At 38.8% G+C, this 24,506-nt stretch overlaps 1 protein-coding gene across 12 annotated transcripts in view; it reads right to left on the reverse strand.

Annotated features, from left to right (window-relative positions):
• The window catches only part of MITF (melanocyte inducing transcription factor), a 227,448-nt gene that overhangs the window by 31,963 nt on the left and 170,979 nt on the right, over positions 1 to 24,506 (reverse strand). For 9 of the 12 annotated variants that reach the window (XM_082638960.1, XM_082638963.1, XM_082638958.1 and 6 more), the window contains exon 3: positions 350 to 577. In XM_082638960.1, the coding sequence (XP_082495086.1) occupies positions 350 to 577 (228 nt within the window). The remainder of the gene's footprint in view (positions 1 to 349; positions 578 to 24,506) is intronic. The other 3 variants (XM_082638959.1, XM_082638969.1, XM_082638968.1) reach the window with 1 other exon arrangement.

The following is a 24,506-nucleotide window of genomic DNA, read 5'->3' on the forward strand; positions in this document are numbered from 1 at the left end:
TTTTCCACCTTTCCTTCTCTCCTTGCATTTTCACTGCTCTGCAAACGGAAAGGAATGGAAGAGAACACTCAGCTAACGAAGCAGAAACGGGGTGGAAGAAAAAGTGTCCTCGCATCTAGGTTCTGCTCTGAGGGGGCCAGGTCCCCTGCCAGGAGCCATAACCCAATAACCCAGGGATGGTGACAGGGAGAAGAGGCTGGAGGGTGACAACTAGAACAGGGAATCGGGGACAATGGCCAGCGAAGGTGGCCACGCAGACAGACTGGAGTCCACGGTCAAGTGTGGGAGGGAGATCCAACAGACAGTCATTCAGTGTAAGAAAAAGGAGAGGGGAGGAGACATGAATTACCTCTTTTTCACAGTTGGAGTTAAGTGTAAGCATAGCCATGGGGCTGTTGGGTGCGCTGCTCCCGGGCACTGGTGGCATGACATGATCGCCAGGCTGGTTTGGACATGGCAAGCTCAGGACTTGGTTGGCATGTTTATTTGCTAAAGTGGTAGAAAGGTACTGCTTTACCTGCTGCCTTTGGGCTTGCTGTATGTGGTACTTGGTGGGGTTTTCGAGGTGGGTCTGCACCTGAACATAGCCACGGAGGGAAGAGAAGAGAGCGCTGTTATTGGTGAGTTTCGGACAGCTCTTCTTTCAGGCACAAGCATGAGACGGGCCAGTCCACCAACAGAATAGATTATTAAGCCCCTGTTAGGTACCAGGCACTGTGCTGATGGATTTTGATACTACTGAAGTTTAAAGGCTAACTCTTAGGATTTGGGGTAATACTCTGCCCTGTTTCATTTCCCTGCTAATTGGCGGTCCATCATCTCTTTAAAATCTTGTGCCCTTCTTCTCATGTCTGATGACTAAAAATTTGCCACTATCTGTAGGGCAAAAATTTCCCCAACACACCTGAAAGAGTTTGTTAAGATCAAAACAACAATCTGGAAGAAGGTGCATAACTTGATTCATTTCAGTTTTCTTTGGCAAACAGAACCGCTTTCTGTTTTAAAAAAAACACAATAAATGCTCCTTAAGGAACAACTATAAAACGGCTGTAGAACGGAAACAGAAACATTCGGATGATTAAATCAACTAGTTGTGGATCAGTTCCTCCCACTTGCATTTGGACATGATTGTTCAACACTTTAATTAAGATCTTAAACTCAACATAAAAAGCAATTCCACATTAAGCAGTTTCTTTCAAACACATAGCACTTCTATGTATGTGTTTTTAAAGGCATGAATATTAAGCCACCAACATTATTTTTCCCTTCTTTCTTATAGACATTAATAGAGAATAAGAACTTAAAAAAAATCAATGATACTCAATTTAGTCACTTTTTCCTTGATAAACACAATTTAATCTTAGAGGCATGAACAAGAGCTCATGGAGAGAGCACAGCCATGCACCAGGGGAAAAAAATCCTACTAATATTTACTTTATTCAAAACTACATTGAATTACTGATTATGGTATCAAACAATAAACAGCATTAAATGGGAAGACATGTACTTATTGAAAACTGTGTCTACTACAATACATGAAAAGGTGAAACGCTCAATTTATTGATTACATTTCAGAGACTAAATATAAAAATAAAGCTCACCTGATAGTGATTATATTCTAGCATTTCCAGCATAACCACGTTTTAGGTGGCCCCAATCCAACAAATAATGGTAGACTATTCACTCCCTCTACTTTCTGTAACTCCGATTCGTAGACTGGCATAGAGAAAAGTACTATAAACAAGGTATCCCGAGACACCACCGGAAACTTTATCACAGCAGCCCTGCTTATAATAACCTAAGCTAATTAGTTATGCATGTAAAAAAAAAAAAGTTCACACAAAGGGCTTTTTTTTTGGAAGCCCTACGAGTTTGCTCTTAAATATTGATATCAACCCCCCTCGCACCCCACCCAGCTTGACGTCATACTTTTTTTTCATAAATATAAAAGAACCTTTTTAAGGGATGAGCTATCAAAGTCAAACTCACTGTCAGATCAAGGCCAATTCACTATTCATCTTTAGTTCCAGTAGTATTAATAGACAATGGTATTTCTCTTTCAGCAATAGGTTAAGAGCTAGATGCCCCCTTTAGAGAACATTGCCTAAAAGCTACACATGAGACTCTTTTAATGGCCGAATAACTCAGCCCTTCCAAATGCAGAAAGAGTGTCTTTCAGTATGGGGGAGTCTCTGATGAACTTTCAAGTTCAACAGCCTCATCTTGCATCCTGGTCTCAATGTGCATCTTATTCTTAGCTGGACAGATACATAAAGTTCCTACTGACCTTGCATCAGGAAGAGTGGGAGCTATTCTAAATAGAAAAGGAAAAATACATACATACAGAGGCAGTTTTGGATATATATTTATGTGGAAAATAAGAAATGCACATCTCCCCAATTTAATCCTCAAATTAGGAAGCAGAAAATTTTTCACTAAAAAATCTTTTAATATAATTCTTGGGGCTAGAGAAGAATACGAGTCATCATATACACAACTGATGCATTTATAGATTTCCTCATTTATTCATTCCATTATTTACTGTTATTATGTGCTAAACACTGTGCAAGGCACAGAATACACATTGTGAGCAAGTAGATATAATTGCCAGATTTATGACCCTGAGAGTCTGGGGGGAGGCAAAGGAAGATAAAAGGCAAACAAATATATATCTAAAAATTATGATAATGGTTGATATGCACTGCTGAATTGGTGAGATACTTTAAGCACAAGAATTTGAAATTCAATAATTCCATCCAAATGCCCAGGATAATGAAGTCCTTCAGCTGACAACCTCAAATTGTTTCAAATGACTGATCTAACATGCACACAGAGGTTCACAGAGACATTTTAAGTTTCATAAAGGGTCCAGACACGATAATGATGAGGACGACAGACATTTCTAAAATAAACATAAAATGAGGGCAATTGGTGTAATGTGCTTATTTCACTATTACACTTTAAACACAAGGGGCTGCACATTTAAAAATAAATGTTAATTCACTGGCAGAGCCTTATTTTTAATGAATCAAAATTTTAAGCTTCAGTAAGGAAAAAAGCAACTTGTTCTCTATTTGGCATTGTCAGTGAGGTCTTTACTACAACCAGGTTGGGGTAGTCAGAGTGGGATGTATTTTTGCCCTTTTACTGTCAGTGTCTTTTTAAGTAAGTTGAGAACAGATTGGCTATAAACACTATGGAGAAGACAGAACATCCCCAGATGTCTCCACTCCAAACACCTAAAACAGGTAACATAAATGAGGTCATGATCTGTGGTGTGTAATAGGGAGTGATGAGGCCTGTGGCAAACTAGAGGGCAGATATTTCATCTAAAAGGAATAGCTAACATAATATGCAACTGATTGTGGCCATATGGGAAAACTATTCCAGTCTAGCTAGATCTTCCAATTTTTCAATTTAGTTGGCAATCTGAACTTGTTTTTTAAATGAAATCTCCCAGATTACAAAAATGACACCGAATTGTTTGATTTTTCATATTGTAGAAGACAAATCAAACAAATCTGTTGGCTGGACTCAGCCCACAAGCCAGTAGAATGTGGTCTCTGCTCTATAATGCCCACAAGGAGAATCTTCCTATCTACATTCCCTGCAGGGGATGGCCTAGGTTTTGAGAAGTTAGTTCCTCTTCTGAGAACTTAGCATCAAATCCAAGCATTCCTGGTGCTTCTCTGACAGGGATATCATGCCTGACAGCACAGTCAACAGAAGAATTAAGAAGCTGAAACCTTGGTTCAAATTCAGACTTTGCAGCTTACTACTTTTATGACCTTCTGCAAGTCATTAACCTTTCCAGGCCTTCGTCACATCATGTGCTCGATAGGAATGACAACAGAACCTGCCTCTTAGAGGTGTTTTCTGTATTAAATGAAATCACACCTCTACCAGGCTTAGCAACCTATCTCAAACAGCAATTCTCAAACTTTTTTTTTTGTCCTAGGATGCTTTTAAACTGTTTGAAGTTCTTCTGTTTATGTAGGTTATATCTATCCATATTTCTCATCTTAGGAATTAAGACTTAGAGATTTTTAAAACATAAGATTATCCACTAGCACATAGTCCACTGGCCATGAGAACAACGACATTTTAACACATCATGTAGCCTCTGTAAAACTCTTCTGTATATAGATATCCCTCAGAATCCATGGGGATGGGTTTCAGGACCTCTTCAGATAGCAAAATCCACAGATGCTCAAGTCCCTAATATAAAATGGCATAGTACTGTACGTGAGAGATGAGCATGAAAAAAAGGAAAATAACCTCTTGGTATTATTATGAAAGTAGTTTTGACCTGACAGAACCACAGGAGTCTTGGAGACCCCCAGGGCTCTCTGAGACACTTTGAGAAGCGCTGATCTGGAACAGTTAGTACTGTTGCATTATCTCCACCCCATCCTAGCCATGCCATCCCCACTGTGTGGTGGTGGTGTGCGACACAACCTCTGTGTGTGTTGCTTCCCTCATATCCAGAAGATGCTGGAAGGAAACACTAATTGCCCTAACTTCTCATAGCATTATTATGAGGCTCTATACTACAGTCCTCGGAATATTTTCAAAGCCATATAAATATAATGTTCTGTGTTCAGCCATCCTAAACCATAGCTTTTTAGTGAGTGATTTCCCTTTCATTAATTTTTAAATAGCCAAACAAGCGTGCAACTGAAAACATATGTGGTGTTAAACGTCTGCATGATTTCCTGATAATTTTTTCATGTTTTTGACCTTGAAACCAACTATACCACAGAATTCGGATACCAAAAGTTGGGTATTGCTGAGCACTAGAAGCACAGACCACAAAATAAACCTGGAATACTTCTTACTCTATCGAAATAGAGTATTTTATTGACGTAACTTATATTTCAAATAAATAAAGTATGTTAGCTCTCTGGATCAAGGGCAAAAGTCCACTGGCTTTGAAACTTTTCTTCCTTATTACTACTACTATCTTTTTGCCCTTTTTCCTTTCTTCACTCAGATCCTGAATTGATAGCAAGAGAACTGGAATAAATCACATTCTAATTGTCACAGTTTAGCTTCGCCACTTCCCAGGTGACACTGACAGGTTATTTTCCACCAGTTTCATTCTAAAGAGATCCTGGAGCACATCAGTGTAAGATGGTGCCTGCAGATACTATCAAATTGGCTGACAAAAGAATTCACTGGAGGAAAAAAAATCCCCATCTGATGTTCACTGTCCTTCTAGTCCTTCTACTATTTGTAAACCAGAATAAAAATAAAATTGAGTGAAGATTCCCATAATCCTTTTAGTTTATAATTGATTTTACTTTTTTAACAAGTCAACAAAGTATTTAGATTTCTCATTTTGTGTTCAGAGAGAGAATGTGTTCTTTTGCTCAGTAAGTTAAAGAAATAGTAAAAGGATTATAATTCAATCAATTGCTATCCACTACCACTCCCAAACCACTATTCTTTTCATACTGTTTTTTAAAGGACTATGTACAGAGATGGTCAACAATGCAATCACCATCCCTGAGAAAATGATGAAACAGAGGAAGCTAGCTTTCTGAAATAATTTCAGCAAAGTCTTGCCCAGGGTCACATCTGAGAAGTGCCAAGATTCTTTTCAGTCCCACAATTATCACACTACCACGAAAGAAAACACCAGTCCAGAACACATGTTCTCACTCAGTCGTGTTTGCTGTACAACCTGTACAAAGGTCTCCCTAACAAAAAAGAAGGACAAGAATACGAATCCTGACCTAAGACAGAAGAATCGAAATCATATGCAGACAAATAATAAATGCTGGAAGAGGGTGTGGAGAAAAGGAACCCTCTTATACTTTTGGTGGGAATGTAAATTGGTGTAGACACTATGGAGAACAGTATGGAGGTTTCTCAAAAAACTAACAATAGAGTTGCCGTATGATCCAGCAATCCCACTCCTGGGCATATATTCATAAAAGACGAAAAGTCTAATTCGAAAAGATACATGCACCCCTATGTTCACAGCAGCACTATTTACAATCGTCAAGACATGGAAGCAACCTAAATGTCCATCAACAGATGAATGGATAAAGAAGATGTTGTATATATACACAATGGACTATTACTCAGGCATTCAAAAGAATAAAATAATGCCATAGGCAGCAACATGGATGGACCTAGAGTCTATCATACTAAGTAAAGTAAGTCAGGCAGAGAAAGACAAATACCATATGATATCACTTGTATGCAAAATCTAAACAAATGATACAAATGAGCATATTTACAAAAAAGAAAACAGACTCTCAGACATAGAAAACAAACTTATGGTTTTCCAAAGGGAAAAGCAGGGGTGGGAGGGGAAAAATTAGGAGTTTGGAATTAACAGATACACACTACTATATATGAAACAGGTAAACAACAAGGTCCTACTGTACAGCACAGGGAACTATAGTCAATATCTTGTAATAACTTATAATGGAAGAGAATCTGAAAAAGAATAGATATATACATATGTATAATAATCACTTTGCTGTACAACTGAAATGAATACAGCATTGTAAATCAACTATACTTCAATTTTAAAAAGTCATATGCAAACAAAAAGCAAAAACAATGAGTACTTAAATAAAGGAAAGTCAGAAGTGACCAAGGTTGATATGCCCAGGTCCTTTTCTCTATCACAGGGATCTGCCCACCTGCCCAATCAGGCCTGCTCCCTGTTTTTGTATGGCTTAGAAACTAAGAATAGATTTTATATTTTTCAATGGTTGAAAACTATCAAAAGGAGAATGATATTTCATGATACATGAGAATTCTATGAAATCCAAATTTCAGTGTCCATAAATAAAGCTTCCTGGCACACAGCCCCATCCATTCGTTTACATGTTGTCCACGCTGTGCCCACACTACAGCGGCAGAGCCCACGTGGCCCCCAGAGCCTAAAATATCTACTGTTTACAGAAAATGTCAACCAGTGCTCTGTAAGAAAGTTTTACCAATCTAGAATTCAGCTTTCCTGTTTTGTTGAAGCTTTAGCAAGGTTTGAAGAATGAGGTGGTTTTTCTAAAGAGAAACAGTATATGTATAAATAATTTTATAGTTGTTTTTCCATATAACTGGACATAGGAACACAGGATATGCTTATTACCTCCTACTTATGATATGTCATAAGTACCAAGGTTTTTTAAAACACAGAAAACAATTAGCTCAAAATTGTCTACCATGTACCTGATGCTGTGCATTTTATATGTTCACTCTTAGCTTAGGTCAATTCAAAATAAAACTAAGAACTCACTTGGCTAGCCTACAAAGTATTCTTGAAAGCCTCTCCTCACAACTTATTAAAGATCATATGACGACAACTGATTGAATACAGAAGGAACTATGGACTCTGGATTTTCATAGTTTTAACCTCTTATTTTGAGTTGTTACTGTCAGAGAGTATACCCAGTCGTCCTCTTACCAAATACAAAAAGAACTAAATACAGGATTGGGTGCGAGCCTTAATGTCTATATAAATCATCTGGGATCTTGTTAAGTGCTGTGTGATTCTGTAGGTCTGGGGTGCGGCCTAAGGTCCTGCATTTCCAATAAGCTCCCAGGGGATGCCCACCCTGCTGGTCCACAAACCACACCACACCTTGAGTGCATGGCTTTAATACGTTTTCACCTGGACTTCTGCCCCGATCAAAAGACTTATATCTTCACATTCATTCACCAAATACTGTCTGAGTACCAACCAGATGCCAGGCAACTGTCTTCATCTTACACAGGTTGTTTGGGGCAAGGCTCACCCAGAAGATGACATTTAAGCACAGACCTGAAGTTGGGGAAGAGAATGAGCCAGGCAGATGGGTGGGAAGAGAAACCCAGCAAAGTACAAAAGTCCTCAGGTGTGAAGAAGCCTCCCATGCTCAGGGAACAGCAAGGAGGCTCTTCACACACATTCCTTCCTTGGCTGCTTCTCGACCACACTCGCCTGATTTTCCTCTTGCCTCTTTCAACATTTCTTCTCAGTGGCCTTTGCTAGTTTTCTCCTCTTCTCTCCCTCGTAAATGTCAGAACGCCTCAAGGCTCAGAGCTTGATTTCCTCTCTCTGCACGCACAGCCCTGGTGACCTAAGCCAGGCTCCTGGATTTAAACACTCTGTTTAGATGTCCTGAACTCCACACTCAGCTCCACCTGCTTACTCCATTGGGAGGACTGCAGACGTCTCAAGCTTAAAGTGTCCATCCTCCTCTTCCCCCTATGGTCTTCTCCATTGTAGTAGATGGTACCCCCATTCTTCCATTAGGTTGAAACATATGAAATTACCAAAAAAATGACCTTCATCTCGTTCAACCTCATTGCTCATTTCCAAAACCTTGGTCATCTTTGATTCATTTCGTTCCTTCACACCCCACGTCTACTCCATCAAGAAGTACTGGCTTCCTTTTCAGAATATATCCCAAATTTAACTAATTTTCACCATCTCTACTGTTACCACTTGATCCGGGCCACCATGATTTCTCACTTGGATGACTGAAAGCCTCTTGATTCTTCCACCTACTTCTGTCTGTGCTCTTTTGCAGCCTGTGTTCAATACACTGTGTGATCCTTGTAAAATATGTCAGATTATGTCACTCCTCTGCAAAACGAACCCCTCTGTAATGGCTCCCTATTTATGTCTGAGAGAAAACAAACTGCTTACAATGGCCTACGGGTCCCTAAACCAGAATTACGTATGGGGCCTGTTAGAAATGCATATTCTTGGGCCCCATCTCAGAGCTAACGAATCAGAATCTCTGGGTGAGGATCAGAAATCTATGTTTTAACAAGTTCTCCAGGTAGATTCTTATGCACAGAAAACTTTGAAGACTCCAGCCTACTGTGCCCCCTTCCCCCTCCACCCTGGGGTCATGACCTCTCTGATCTTATCTCCCACAACCATCCTAAGAACTTACAGATCCCAACTCCCACCCTGCCAGTGCTCTCCATCCCCATACATACCCTGCTCTACTTTGTCCAGAACATGGCCTGGCACATAGTAGGAGCTCAGCAAATATTTGGATAATCAATGACTGAATGAAGGCAGTGTGGCTGAAATGCATGAATGAGGGGAGAGACTAGAAACTAAGGACAAAGGGTCAGATTGTGTAGGGCCTGGTACAGGTTGGAGGCTAGGATCCTGAAGCCTCTAGAAGTGTCCTGAGGAGATGGAGAAGTGGTAGACCCTCACTCTTCCTAACTAATTCAGAAATCTCTGGAGGTAATATCTCCAAGCCAGGCTGTTGATTCACAGTGCACCTCCCTAATCTGAGTTATAAAGCTTCCTTTTCTATGAGGGCAGACCCAAAGGCTGCCAACTCTTATAGCTCTCATCCACGATGCTTAGGGCCAGGATCCTGGAGATCTGTCTCCATCTCTAAACTGTAGACCCCTTGATAAGTCACAGTTAAAGCAGAAGTCCTCAAGCTGGTGGCCCATGGGCAGAGTCCACAGGTATGGCCTACAGAGTATTTAATTAAAAACTGGGAGTTATCATACTAAAATTTGGATTTCTGGTTTCTCTGGATAAAACAGAAGATCTAGCAACAATGAACCACCTTCTAGTGGGCCAGCAAGGGGCAGAGTTGAGAAGCAGCTTCCCTCTTTTGATGGGACACCTGTTCTTCATTTTGCTACATTCCTACCACTCCTTATTCTGACACTGACAACCGGCCTGATTTACTCATTAATCTGCCTGGCTCCTGAAGGCATTTAAATTGGCAAACCCTGCTTTACCTTTCACACTCCACATTCCAGGAGGTAGTTCCAAATCTGACGGAATGATGGTGGCATAAGTGGGATTAGGATAAACCACACTAAATGAACAATCTCATATGATGTGAGTGAGAAAGAAAAATAAATTGATATAAACTTTTAAAAGGTACATACATGTTCATCCAGCAATTCACACTTTCAAGAACTTTTCTAAGGAAATCATCAGATATAAGGGCAAAGATTTAAGAACACAGAGGTACATCAGAGTATTGCCTAAAACAGAAGTGGACAAATTACTACCGTAGTGCCCACCGCCTATTTTTGTAAATAAAGTTTTATTGGGACACAGCCACACCCATTCATTTACATATAGTCTAAGACTGCTTTCAAGCTATTACAATACTAGAGCAGAGTTGAGTCATAGACCTTATATCCTCCAAAGCCTAAAATATTTACTATCTGGCTCTTTACAGAAAGTGTGCCAACCATTAAACTCTAATAACAAAATATTGGAAACAAATATCTAATAGAAAGCAATGCATTCAATTAATTATGAAGGAGCCATATAAGTTCAAGGTTCCCCTATCTCAGCACGACTGACCGTATGGCCAGGTACTTCTTTGTTGTGGGGTTGCATGTGTATTATAGGATATTTAGCAGCATCCTTGGTCTCCGTCCAGTAGATGCCAGTACCACCTTCCCCCCAATGCCAGTTCTGACAACCAAAAATGTCTCCAACATTACAAATGTCCTTGGAGTGGGGAGGGGAATTGCCCCCATATAGATGGATATAATACAGTGAATGAAGTCCATATATTATAAAACTATTAAATGAGGGGAAAAGTTCATCATGTAAGCAGGAACACAATGCAGGTTAGAATCACTACATACACTGTGACCCTAAACTGACTTAAAAATGTTGTTTATACATATGCATACACACACACACAAAAACCAGTTACAAATCATTCATCCAAAATCTTCTTCATGACTGTCTCCGGATGATTAAATTATAGGTGGCTGCTACCTTATTGGTTCTTTTTAATATTTTCTATAATGTATATGGCACTAATTTTGTAATTTTTTTAAAAAAATCTATAAATTCCACAAAAATTAAAGTCTGTGGATCTGGACAAACAAAAATATATTCAGGCAGAATTCCTCTACTGAACATTTTAAAAACCACAAATAAACCCATGAAGTTGTTATATAATGATGAAATCTGCCTCATTTCAATTTTTTCTTTAAATACTTGATCAGGTTAAGAAGACTACGTTATTTATTACATTTTTGGTCTAACATTCAAGCCCAGTCTGAGTTTGTACAATGTTTGACACATTTTTATGGTTTTATAAAGGGCTGCAATTACGTGGTTCCATGGTGCCCTTAAAATAATAGCTCATTGTAAGGACCGTCGAGTTCTCCCCCCTCCTGATGGGAGCTGCGAGTGCAGCATTCCACGTGCTATAACTTTTTTATGTGCCCCAGTTTAGCACTGCCTCAGAATTGCAGACGCCTTTTTGTTTCAGCATCCCCCCAAAATGCCCCTATTGTTCGCAGTTTATCGGGTATTAGAGATCATTATGACACAGGCAGCAAAATCCCTTTTCATAAGGACAGACACTCTTAAGAAACTAGCAGTGGTCAAGTTTGTCAGAGATGAAAACATTGCCCTGGGCCGAAGTAAAAGGTCAGTCAGAAATGAGAGCTGAATGCTGCTGGTTTGAAGGTCAAGTCCACACGAGCCGAAAACTGGCAAAAGCAGCCACCTCATAATAACACAGACTTTAGGGCCTAGATCATGAGACTGAGGGGTCCTCCTCGTTCTTGAGGAAATGCATTGTCTTGGGCAATTCCTAAAACTTGTTGTATAGATTATGTGATAATGAAATTCCAGTCTGGAATTAACAACTCCAACAATAACACTATCAGCTCACGAGCACTTTCTGACTGAGAGTTTTACAGGCAGGTACATCGTAACTACCCCACTGAACAACCCAGCCATTCGTTTAACCAGCATTTATGGAAGCACTGAGGATACAGCGGCCACTGAAGCAGAGTTCTTGAGCCCGCAAAAGCCATACTGAAGGTGGGGAAGCAGAGACAAACACGATGGCAACAAATCAACAAAGAAAGAACTTCACATAGTGACACAAGTGCAATGCAGAAAAGATAAGAAAAAAAGCCACTGGGAGAAAAGAAGGTTACTCTGAAGTAGGGACATTCCAGCCGAAACCCAAATGATGAGAAGAAGCCATGTGTGTTGAGAATCAGAGGAGCTTAAATCCTGAGCCGGAAGCAGGTTGGCATCTTTGAAAAACAAGAATGACATCAATAACCCAGCCAGCGGGGCTGCAGCGGTGACCAGGTCAGTGCATAAACTGAGAGAGATGGTCAGGACCGGATATTATGGAGCTTTGTAGGCCACAGAAAGGAATCTGATTTTTCTTCTCTGCTGCTTATAAGAAGCCTTTGGGGGGTTTCAAGCAGAGAAGTGACCAGACCTGATGAACATTTGTAAAATATCACTCTGGGATTGATGTTGATGGGAAAGAACAGTGGACACAGGAGAAACAATTAGGACGCTCCCGTAGCTACACATATGAGAGCTGCTGATGCCTTGGACTCAAATATTAAGATGCAGTTGGATATGAGATATATACCACTAGCTCTTGTCTCTGGCTGCTTCTTAGCTTCCATCAAAACTAATTTAAGAATGGCACATACGTTAAAGGACTTTCTTATACAATGCTCTGAAATGTCTCACACTAACACCAAGAAGTAACTATAAATGATGCACAGTGTTGTAAAATATTCCATGTATACCTGCTTGGAACACATAAGCTAAGTGTATGGCCAACTGTCAGAGTGCAATGGAGAGAGGCAGCCTTGTCTTGTTAGTATCTGGCTAGAATTTCAGAGAGATCTGACCTCAAATCCTAAGCGAGTTGCTTAAATGCTTTGAACCTCAGTTTTTTATCTGTAAAATGGGATCATGGATACTACTTACCTAGTAGTTGCTCATCTTGTTGATTAGTTTAAGTGACAGAATGCACGAAAAGTATAGTTTGTAGTAAATGCTCAATAAATTAATAATGCCCTCTATTATTGTTAGTCCTGGATTTTTTGTTTTCACATCCAAGTAGGTTATTGTTAGATCATTTAGCTCATCCATCTCAAAAAAAAAAAAAAAAGGTCACCTTGAAGGAGTGGAGAGGGCAAAAAGGAGGGAGGCAGTTCAGCCTCTTTTGGTATCCTCTTATCTTTTTCTCTTTGGCTGACTCAAATATCACAGATGGATGCCAAAGATAAGAGTAAATGGGGAGAAACAAGAATCATAGAGCATGGGACACTTGTTAGCTGGAGTATCATACAGAAGACTTTGTGAAATCTTTTCTCTCTCCCACTTCCAAAGGAGCTAGCTCAGCTACTTATTCTTAATCTGGGCTTAGGGAAAGTGGAAACTCCTGAAAACCGTATGTAAACTTTTGACTCTGCATTTTTCTAGGAAGAGATCTAACATATTGAAACATTTAAAGATGAAATTACATGCAGAATTTGCAGGTAAGAGGGAGGTATATACAGGAAACAAGATGAGGGCTTCCCTGGTGGCACAGTGGTTGAGAGTCCGCCTGCCGATGCAGGGGACACGGGTTCGTGCCCCGGTCCGGGAAGATCCCACATGCCGCGGAGCGGCTGGGCCCATGAGCCATGGCCGCTGAGCCTGCGCGTCTGGAGCCTGTGCTCCGCAACGGGAGAGGCCACAACAGTGAGAGGCCCGCGTACAGCAAAAAACAAACAAACAAGATGAGCCATGTGTTGATAACTGTTGAAGTTTGGTGATGAGTATATGAGGGGCTCATTATATTATTCTCTCTGATTTTATTTAAGTTTGAAACAACCTATCCACATTCATACAGTGCATAGACATTTACATTCTAGATACTTCATTTATACTCATTTTCTATCTTCTTTTTCTATAAAAAGAAAAGTCCTATGGTAGCATATTTACTAAGTAAGCACTTGGTCAATCTAATAACCTACCACAAGCATAAATATCTGCTTTTTTGCTCACTGTTCTCGGTCTTTGCCTGAAGCTTTCCTCTAAAGGAGCTGACTTTATGTTGCATGAACTGATCGCTGTATTCAATATGTTCCAGGTCATTCCTCTGTACTGTCAGCCTGAGCACCTCTCACAGAAACATTTTGTTAACAAAGTAAGTTGGATCTGCCCATGTAGTGTTCTCAGTGATAGAATCAGGAGTGTGTAGTTTAGCTCCAAATGAAAATTTTATTTATTTATTTATTTATTTATTTTTAAATTAATTTATTTATTTGTTTTTATTTTTGGCTGTGTTGGGTTTTCATTGCTGTGCTCAGGTTTTCTCTAGTTGCGGCGAGCAAGGGCTACTCTTTGTTGCGGTGCAAGGGCTTCTCATTGTTGTGGCTTCTCTTGTTTGGGAGCATGGGCTCTAGGCACGTGGGCTTCAGTAGTTGTGGCACACGGTCTCAGTAGTTGTGGCTCGTGGGCTCTAGAGCATAGGCTCAGTAGTTGTGGCGTACGGGCTTAGTTGCTCTGCAGCATGTGGGATCTTCCTGGGACAGGGATCGAACCCATGTCCCCAGCGTCGGCAGGCAGATTCTTAACCACTGCGCCACCAGGGAAGCCCTGAAATATTTATTAACTTGTGCAGAGGGTACAAAACTGAATTCATATGGACCTTTTCGGATCAAAATCAGGACAACCTCTTTCAAACAAAGTGGCTAATGATCTACATTTATGTCACAGAAAAAAGTACAGTCATCTGAAATTGAGCTGATGAAGACATTTAGGAGGAGTTTTGGTTTTCCTCACTAAAAAAACCCTGTTCATTTGCAAAAAAAAAAAAAAAAAAGATTTACCACACTCTACAAAGCAAATTCTCAGAGGGATTTAAAATTTGCTGCAAATCTGTAAAAAATGTAAAAAGGTAGGACACACCTATACAAAATCAATATATGTAACTGAGATAGCCCCACGTGGATTTCTTTGTGTGACAAAAATAATGGATAAAATGTGTGAAGAGGAAAGGGACAGAATACTTCTTTTGAGAACAGAAATGGGAATTTTGAAAGACATAAGAATATGGGAACATACTGGGGTTTCTCATAAAGAAGAAAAATAATTAAAAAGTGAAAATGAAGTAATTACTGAGAACTCATATACTAAGTAGTTTTCCTAAAAAGTTTTCAATGGATTTGCTCATTTAATCTTCACTACAACCCTATGAGGTAAGGGCTGTTATTATTCCCATTTTAGGGATGAGAAATCTGAGGCTGGCTCCCAACCACTACACTAAATACTACCATGTTATGGGTTATCTGTAGAATTTATATTTCAGCATAGTATTGCTGATTGTGAAACTGCAGAGACCCTTTGTAATATGTTTTTCTCCTGAGTACTTGTTTTCACACTTTCATTATAAATAGTCTCTCTTTAATATATGATGATCACCTGGGTGGACACTAGGCATTAAGCCAAAGCCCGACCCCATTCCTAAGCAAACAGAAGGAGCCCTCAGGCCAGCAGTGGGCCAATGAAGACAGAACTTTACAAAAGAGAAGTCAATGTGAACATCTGTTATGGGAAAGCTGCCTCAGGACTTTGAGTAGTTTAAGGGTTGATGCTTCTTCTTACTTTCTTCTTTTTGGGGGGGAGGCGGGGGATGTGTTGGGGGAGGGGGTGGGATCGGCAGGCAAACAGAATCTTCCTGACTCAAAAGGAATTTTTGTTAACCGAAAGCATCTGTATCATGAGATTTTTAAAGGAAAGGTTAAACCATTGTACAGTATAGTAACGTCTTTTATAAGAAAGAAAATGAGCCACTGTTATCACTGAAATGCCTGTCGCCATATACCTAATGGTAAACCAATTAAAAAAAAAAGTTAGGGAAGAGAAGTGTCCAGATTACTCCTTTGTTAAGTGGCCCAATGGTTTGGAAAAAAACAAAAACAAAAGGCAGTGGTTTAGTCAGTCCCCAAAAGTCTTTATCTTACATGTAGTAAATAGAGGGACCTTAATGTGAAAGAAACCCCTCATTCCTCTCCTCAAGGAGCTTACAAATGGAGAGTTAGGATGGGGACAGAGGAAAGGGAAATCCACACACAACTTTACAGGTAAGATGGTCCTACACTCTAAAACAGTGATTCTCAACCACAGGCAATTTTGCTCTTTGAGGAACATTTGGGAATGTCTGGAGACATTTTTAGTTGTCACCACTGGGGGTACAGTTGGGTGGCTGCTACTGGCATCTAGTGGGTAGAGACCAGGGATGATGTCCAACATCCTACAGTGCACAGAACGGGCCTGCTCTACAAAGAATGACCCAGTCCCAATCTCGATAGTGGAGAAGCCCTACACTAAGAGATGCTGTGTCAATTCACCACCCCAAACCTCTCTGGGGTAGATTTCAGAAAAAAAGGCAACAAAACCAGTCAAGCCAAAGGAATGGCGTAGATACCTCATCAACGCCTGATGCGCTTCCACATGTATCTTGAGTTTCATAGTCAATAGTTATTTCATGCCTGGTCTTAACATGCAAAGGACACCCTTTAGTTCCATGGAAGGAGGGGGAAATGTCATTGTCACTGTGAAGAGCTTAATTCAAACTCCAAGATCTCGTATCAACTTGAGTTCTGGACAGTGATGTGGGTGGGAAAAGTAAATTGAGAATTATCAATTCTACACAATAATGATCAACTGTGCCCTAAAACTACACAGAACCAAACCAAACAATTCTAATGATTCAAACAATCCTAACAATTCCAAACCATTTAATGATTCAAACAATTCTAATGATTCCCAGCACACTGGGAACTTGCTTTGGCATCTCTGAGTGCACTGGCAACTGTGAATGCATTGGCAATATCACTGAAATGTCTTTTCTATCTGATAAATACTAAAGGAACATTACTGTACTTGCAAACAAAGCCAGAGTACGTCAGTTCTTAGTTTTACATTTCACATAAATCCTCCTTACTCTCCCAAGCTACAATAACAAAACAACAAAGTTTTCATCAATTCATTTCCTGTATCTTAAAAAAGGAGTTATTTTTTCAGTGTATTTTAACAACTTTCAAAGCCATTAATTTATAATTTTGTATATGACATACAGATCTTTATTTTCTAACTGCTTTAAGCAGTAGAAGTAGAAGTGAAGCAAATGCTGATATCTGTTAAAGCTGAATGATGGGGCTCGAGGAGGCTCACTATGCTATTCTTCCTACTTCTAAGTATCTTGCAAATTTCCCATCATAAAAGTCATAAAAAAATGTTTAAATAGTTCTTAGACATACAAACACACACACACAAATGTTGCCTTGGATGTTTATATAAAATAATTTAAACCTAATTATTTCAATGGCAAATTCTTTTTGGTCTTAAAGATATTAGCTCTGGCTTTATTTTGCTATCTGCCTCCCCATCCTCTACATTTAGGGAAAAAAAAAATCTGTAAACACTCAGAAAGGAAAAACAAACAAAAAGCTAAAGTGGAAGAAATTGCACTAATTAAACAATATCATCTCAAAAAAATTTTATCTCAAATGATGCCTGGAGTGTGGCTCGAAATGACCATAAATGGGCTCTTAGTTTTAGCAAAATGATAAGTGAACTTCAACTGCTACACTGAAGCTTCCTTATATTCTGTTTTATCTAATTAGTACTCCAAAAAATTATTGCATTGCAATAGCTGAATTTGAGTGTTCTCTCCCTTTAGTATTGCAATATGCAATGATGCAGTTATAACTTTACCACTGAATATGTTTACAAGTTATCCTTTGATATAAAATGATGAGAGATAGAGAGAAAAAATAGAAATGATTTCTTTTTCCTTAAGGAAAAGCATGTCATGAAAAGCCAGATAATGCAATATTTTTGGTTGGTTTTCCTTTAGATACAACAAGATTATTTACTTAACAACAAGCCATGTAATGATCCATATTCAAAATGTTCATCAGAGGGCAGAAGACTGAGTTTTAACACAATGTTTACCCTCTCTGTTTAAAGAAAATAAAATTACAGAAGAAAATTAACTTCTATTGAGCATCTCTTCTGTATAAGGCATAGGCTCGGGCCTTTACAGATGTGAACCTTACTTGATGCTCACAGCAGTAGAAAAGTGCTATCACTAGTCTGGTTTGCAGATGAGGAAACCGAAAAGAGAGGTTAAATAACTAGTCCAATGTCACTTGCCTGCTCTCACACAATCAGAGATCTAAACGCAAGTTTGCTGGGTTCCAAACTAACCAAAATACACAGGATTCATGGAGGCTTCACTTCTCAGGAGTCATCAATGCTGTGCTACAAGTGATATGGCAAATGTGCTTATTTAAAGAACTCCAAAATTGTCACCTCAGGAAGGAATGTATCAGAGAAAAACCACTGAGGGAATTTTATTGAACTTATTATTGCCCTCAAGACTAGGGAGGAAACAAAAATGTTATGACTTTTATTATTAAAAAATGTAAAGTATACGGTTGGAGAAAATTTAGAAAATAAAAATGAGAAAAGGGAAGGGAAAAAAACCACAGAAATAATCCTATATAGAGAGAAATCCTGACAGCATTATAGTATTTATCTTTCTACTGATCAAAGTAGAATTTTAACATGGACACAGGCAAGGTTAGCAGGACTAGAACAGAAGTTATCTTGTTGAAAAAGACCAGGGCTCTATCTTCCCAAAAGGGGGATTTATACACATCTCTAAAACACAAAACATACTCGCCAACTGACCCACCAAGATCCTGCAAATCACATGCAATTTAATCTCTGAGAGTAGAGCTCTGATTTGGATTATTAATTTAAATTATATTTTACTTCCCCTACTCTTTAACTATATGCTGTAACATCTCAATTCTAGGAAATACTTGGAGCTACAAATAGCCCTGCGCCAGGTATCAAGGGAGTGATACGTGGAATCATCAATAAGAAGAATATAAGGAATAAGATAGAAGGAAAGACTTAATGTGGAAAAATCCTATGCTTCCTCCTAACCCTTCCAATTTCACCACACTAATGTGTTTTATATCATGCCATACATGCAACCACCCTCACCTAAGAGCAGAATTACACCCCAGACTCTGTTGAAGGGCTAACCAACAGTGGCAAAAAAAAAAAAAAAAAGAGGACAGAAACTGTATGAAGTCAAATATCCCCAGATTTCAAAGTCAAAAATGATGAACAATACCTAACAATTTTCCAGACCTGAGTCCCCAGATCATGCACACTAACCTAAATGCCAACAACTTAAAAATGTACAAATGAGTTTTTTGGTCACTATTTCCCAAAACAGTCTATTGTGGTTTTTCAAAAGCATCTACTCACATTTCTTTCCAGACTATAAAACCACCTTCTTGATGTGAGCTCCTTGACGGCGGAACAGATGGCCTTCTTGTTCTTGTCCGCTAGTTCTTAGTACAGTGTCTGACTAAGTGCACTGTACTACGTTTCTATTTCTAATAAACAATACGTTTATTAGAACCACAATCCTACAGGAGAGAGCAAGTCTTCTAAAGATGGCAATAGTAGACTGACAGATTTACCACGGGAGCTGGCTAATAAACCATGGTATGTTCATTTTATGATAATATCATTTAATTCTAAAAGAGTATACTTGTAAATACTGTAATTGATTCAGAACATCCACAAAGTAAGGAGAATTTCATTCCAAAATGTGTGATCTTGATAAACCGGAAATGTTTCACTTTAAATGTTAATAGTCATACGACAGCCATAAGCTTATTATGATGTCTATCAAATTACCTAGTCTAGATACAGGATATTTACTATTTGGTCATAGATCTGTTTTCCTAATATTAAATTAAAAAGCAGTGCTATTTAGTAAATTTTTGCTTGACAAATATAGCTTGCCTACATAATATGTTTTTAAAGGTTTAAACAGCCTCAAATTTAACTCACTCAGTTATGAACCTATAAAATTTCACATCAAAAGGAGTCAGGAGTGTGTCTATGCTGAAATTAGAGAAAGGTGTAAGTTACATGTATTGATTTTTCTTACTAGAGAATGGAGAGTTAATAAGATTTCTCTCTGGGCTCTTAACCCCTAAATCTAACATCTAGATGCCAAAGCTTCAGATATGAACATATCCACCACATCATTTTTCATAATAATGAAAATGTATAAGCAATCTCCAACATTAGAAGAATGACAAAGTACATTCATTTGTATTAAAAATGATACATATGGGACATATATAGCAATATAAAAACACATGATATTGAAAATAAAATGCAGATATAAAAGCTATAATTGCACTGACAGAAAAACATGAATTTTTTTAAAACTAAGAAAATTGTATTTTAAAATACTTTATATCAGAACAACGGAATATGATATTTTCATCTTCTCTACCTTTCAAACTTTCTGGTATGATTATAACAATTTGCCAAGTTATTTTTGCTGCAGAGCCAGCCTTCTACTAGAGAAGTAGAGAATCATAGATATTTCTTTTCCTGCCTCCCTTGCAGCTCAGGAGAGAACAAGTAACTTAGGATCGACCAGTTGGATGTACTTGCGTGGGACTGATGTGCTAGAGATAAGTAGTGGGCACCACTGAGGGTGGTTGGTCCTGGTGCGGGAATACTGGGTTTCTGGTGCAGTAGGGGCAATAGAGCAGGCTTCAGTGTTGTTCTGCAGACCAGTTCCATGCTGTGGTTTGAGGTGTTTCAGCTTCATGGCTCCAAGCCTAGTTCTCTTACCTACCTAATAACTCTGCAGGTATCCCAACATCCTGTCAACAAATCTCTTTAAAATTAACCGATGTTGCTAGCTATTAGAAACTCTGATACAGGGCTAAGGTTTGGCTACTTTTATAAATATATATGTAGATGTGTATACATATACATATTGATTATAGAAATAGGTATATACCTAAATATATATGAATATATGCATTCATGTATGCAGATATACTTATGTACATATATATAAAGGGGGTGTTAATTTTTAAGTATTAGGAACTTTTCACACAAACAAGAACTATATGGTATGATCCATTTTTATTATGCCTGATTGTGATGTACACTTCTTGCATTTAAAGGAATACAAGCTCTGGTTTAGAAACGAATTCTATGGTATGGAAAACCCACAAATGAATGGATTCTCTGATAATTTCTTCCCAAAGGAAACAAGTGAAATGAGCTGCTGGCATTTCTCTCTGGCTGCACCTTACAATGAAATGTAGCCTGTGGAAGCAGGCAGTAAGTATCTCTCTTCAACGTTGTAGAAAAGAGCAACGGACGATGTTTAAAATCCATGTTTGGATCTGTGTATTGCACAGTGATTGATCCATGGAATACAAGTGCTGTTTGTTATATAAAAAAAGGACACTTACTTTACGATGCTTCCATTCCATTAGAACCTACTAAATTAGGCTCTACCTCTCCTCCTATGCTCAGTACACATTGTTCATAGCAGGTATCCAATAAATTTGCAAATACTGAATGGATAGTGAACTATCCTGAACTGCTCATTATTTTTACAGGTTCAGGTCCCCTAGAGGAAGACAAGCTCAGGGTTCCTCTTCTTAGTCTCTTATTTAAAAACAACCAGGCAACTATTACAGTCCACCCCTGCAAAAAGTCTCAGCCTTTAGCAGTCACCCTTGTTCACTTATTTACTCATCTGACACTGTGCAGTGATGGCATTGACCCAACACCCCCATGGGGTAGGTAAGTGTCCACTACTGCCACCTCACAAGCGGATGAAGCGTCCCTAAATTGGAGGAAGTAACCATTTCTGCACAGACAGACAATAAATACAGAAGAGGGTCAAGTTCATCTGCTGGAGGGTGTTCACTGCATGGTCCAGTTTAAATATCTTTTGAAATGCAAAACTGTTCTTTGACAACAAAATTGTTCAATTCTGATAGCAAGTATTGATGAGTATGAACTGTGTGTAAGTCTCTCTAATAAAGGAGCAGGAGAAGGGGTACCACAACGGAAACAAATGAGGAAGCCCACAAAACCAATGTCTCCCAAGAATAAGCATTTTGTTAATTCACATTTCAAAAAGAGGGAGAATTCCCCTTCTTATTTAAAGTGCCAAAATCCATCATGTCACAGTCAATAAAAAGTGCAATATCAACTCTATAATGCATTCACGAAAGCCATTTACATCTTTCTGTCATCCTGGAAATGGAAAGGCTGAGTAGGTACTAGCACCAAAACGATTCAAGGGCATGCATTTTATCATGCTATTAGCATGTTTGTTATGACGGTATAAAATCACTGGCTAGTTTACATGCTGGTGACACCTGTGGAGCTGCCTGGCTCTACCCTCCTGTCCAATGAGCTGTGCTATTATTTATATCCAAGAAGAGTCGACTGCATTATCATAAATGAGACGCAGTTCATCACCGCGCCTGGTGCTCAAGTATCTCAGGGGCTGAAAACTGAGTCACCTTCATGCAGACTCAACTGTGTCACTGCTCCATTACCTCAGCTTCTTCTTTGGAACCTTAGAAAAACCTTATATTACAAACGTAGGGCAAATGAGAGCTCTCAAGGAAGAAGTTATCTCCTAGAGAAAAATAATGGCATAAAACATGAATGCAACACACAACTTGCTTCCTTCATATATTTGGACAGAAATGTCATGCAAATACCAGTAACACTACTATGTTGCTCATTAAACAATGATAAAACAAGCTCATTTAAAAATCTTAAAACAAAGGAAACTACAAACAAGACGAAAAGACAACCCTCAGAATGGGGGAAAATATTTGCAAACAAATCAACGGACAAAGGATTAATCTCCAAAATATATAAACAGCTCATGCAGCTCAATATTAAAAAAACAAACAACCCAATCCAAAAATGGGCAGAAGACCTAAACAGACATCTCTCCAAAGAAGACATACAGATGGCCAAGAGGCATATGAAAAGATGCTCAACATCACTAATTATTAGAGAAATGCAAATCAAAACTACAGTGAGGTATCACCACACACCAGTTAGAATGGGCATCATCAGAAAATCGACAAACAACAAATGCTAGAGAGGGTGTGGAGAAAAGGGAACCCTCTTGCACTGTTGGTGGGAATGTACATTGATACAGCCACTATGGAGAACAGTATGGAGGTTCCTTAAAAAACTAAAAACAGAACTACCATATGACCCAGCAATCCCACTACTGGGCATATACCCAGAGAAAACCATAATTCAAAAAGACACATGCACCCTAAAGTTCATTGCTGTGCTATTTACAATAGCCAGGTCATGGAAGCAACCTAAATGCCCATCAATGGACGAATGGATAAAGAAGATGTGGTACATATACGCAATGGAATATTACTCAGCCATAACAAGGAACGAAATTGGGTCATTTGTAGAGACGTGGATGAATTTAGAGACTGTCATACAGAGTGAAGTAAGTCAGAAAGAGAAAAACAAATATCGCACATTAATGCATATATGCGGAACCTAGAAAAATGGTACAGATGAACCAGTTTGCAGGGCAGAAATCGAGACACAGATGTAGAGAACAAACGTATGGACACCAAGGGGGGAAAGCGGCAGGGGGTGGTGGTGTGATGAACTGGGCGATTGGGATTGACATGTATGTATGCATTGATGTGTATAAAATGGATGACTAATAAGAACCTGCTGTATAAAAAATATAAAATAAAATTCAAAAAAAAATCTTAAAACAATAGAGACAAACGTAAATCTAGAACACAATGCCCCATCTCATTCCTCTCTTTGAGTTCTACTCTTTAATCAATTTTAGAGCTAACATGTACTTTTTATATTTCTAGGCTAATTCAAATAGAATTAAATAAAAATATAATCATATATATAAAATATATGCATTTATTTAATTTAACATCTTTATTGGAGTATAATTGCTTTACAGTGGTGTGTTAGCTTTTGCTTTATAACAAAGATAATCACCTACACATATACATATACATATACCCCCGTATCTCCTCCCTCTTGCCTCTCCCTCCCACCCTCCCTTATCCCACCCCTCTAGGTGGTCACAAAGCACCAAGCTGATCTCCCTGTGCTATGCGGCTGCTTCCCACTAGCTAGCTATTTTACATTTGGTAGTGTATAATATATGCATTTAGAACAAACATTTGGTTGTGTGATGCATACATTTTCGTAGTTTGCTTTTTAAAAAATATGTATTATTATATTATAGACAACTAGATCTATCTCCCTTTTTAAAAGCACCCACCTAGTGTTCCATTCTATTAATATATTTTTCAATAATTCCCAGATTGAAGGGCATTTAGGTGGTTCCCAATTTACTATAGTAAGTAATACGGATTTGGATATTGTTGCATTCATGAACACATTGCACTGTTATATATGATCTTTGCAGGGGCTGGAATCTTTAAGGTGGAAGATGGTTGGGCAAAGAGAGTGCCTGTTTTACACGTTTGTAGAGGCTGCTCAAACTCTCTGCCCAAAGGCTGTTCCACTTACAGTCCCACCAAAAGAGGATCTGAGTGGCCTCTTACCCACACCCTCCCCAACGCTGACTCCAACAGGTTTGAGAAGCTTTCTAACAATTTTTACAAGCAGCTTAAAGAATGAGTGTCACCTTTTCTTTAGGAAACTTTAAGACGCTTGACTTCAAAGAAATCACAGGTAAAGCTCCTGCCTTGAAGATAATTACAGCGTAAGGGGAAATTGCAACAAGGAAGACAACTAAAAAATACCCAAGACCGGACCCAAGGAAGCTAACTAAGCAAAGTGATGATAAGCTTCTATGACAGGGGCTTCCCTGGTG

This window comes from Mesoplodon mirus (genome assembly GCF_964341445.2).
Source record: "Mesoplodon mirus genome assembly, chromosome: 12".
Lineage (NCBI taxonomy): Eukaryota > Metazoa > Chordata > Mammalia > Artiodactyla > Ziphiidae > Mesoplodon > Mesoplodon mirus.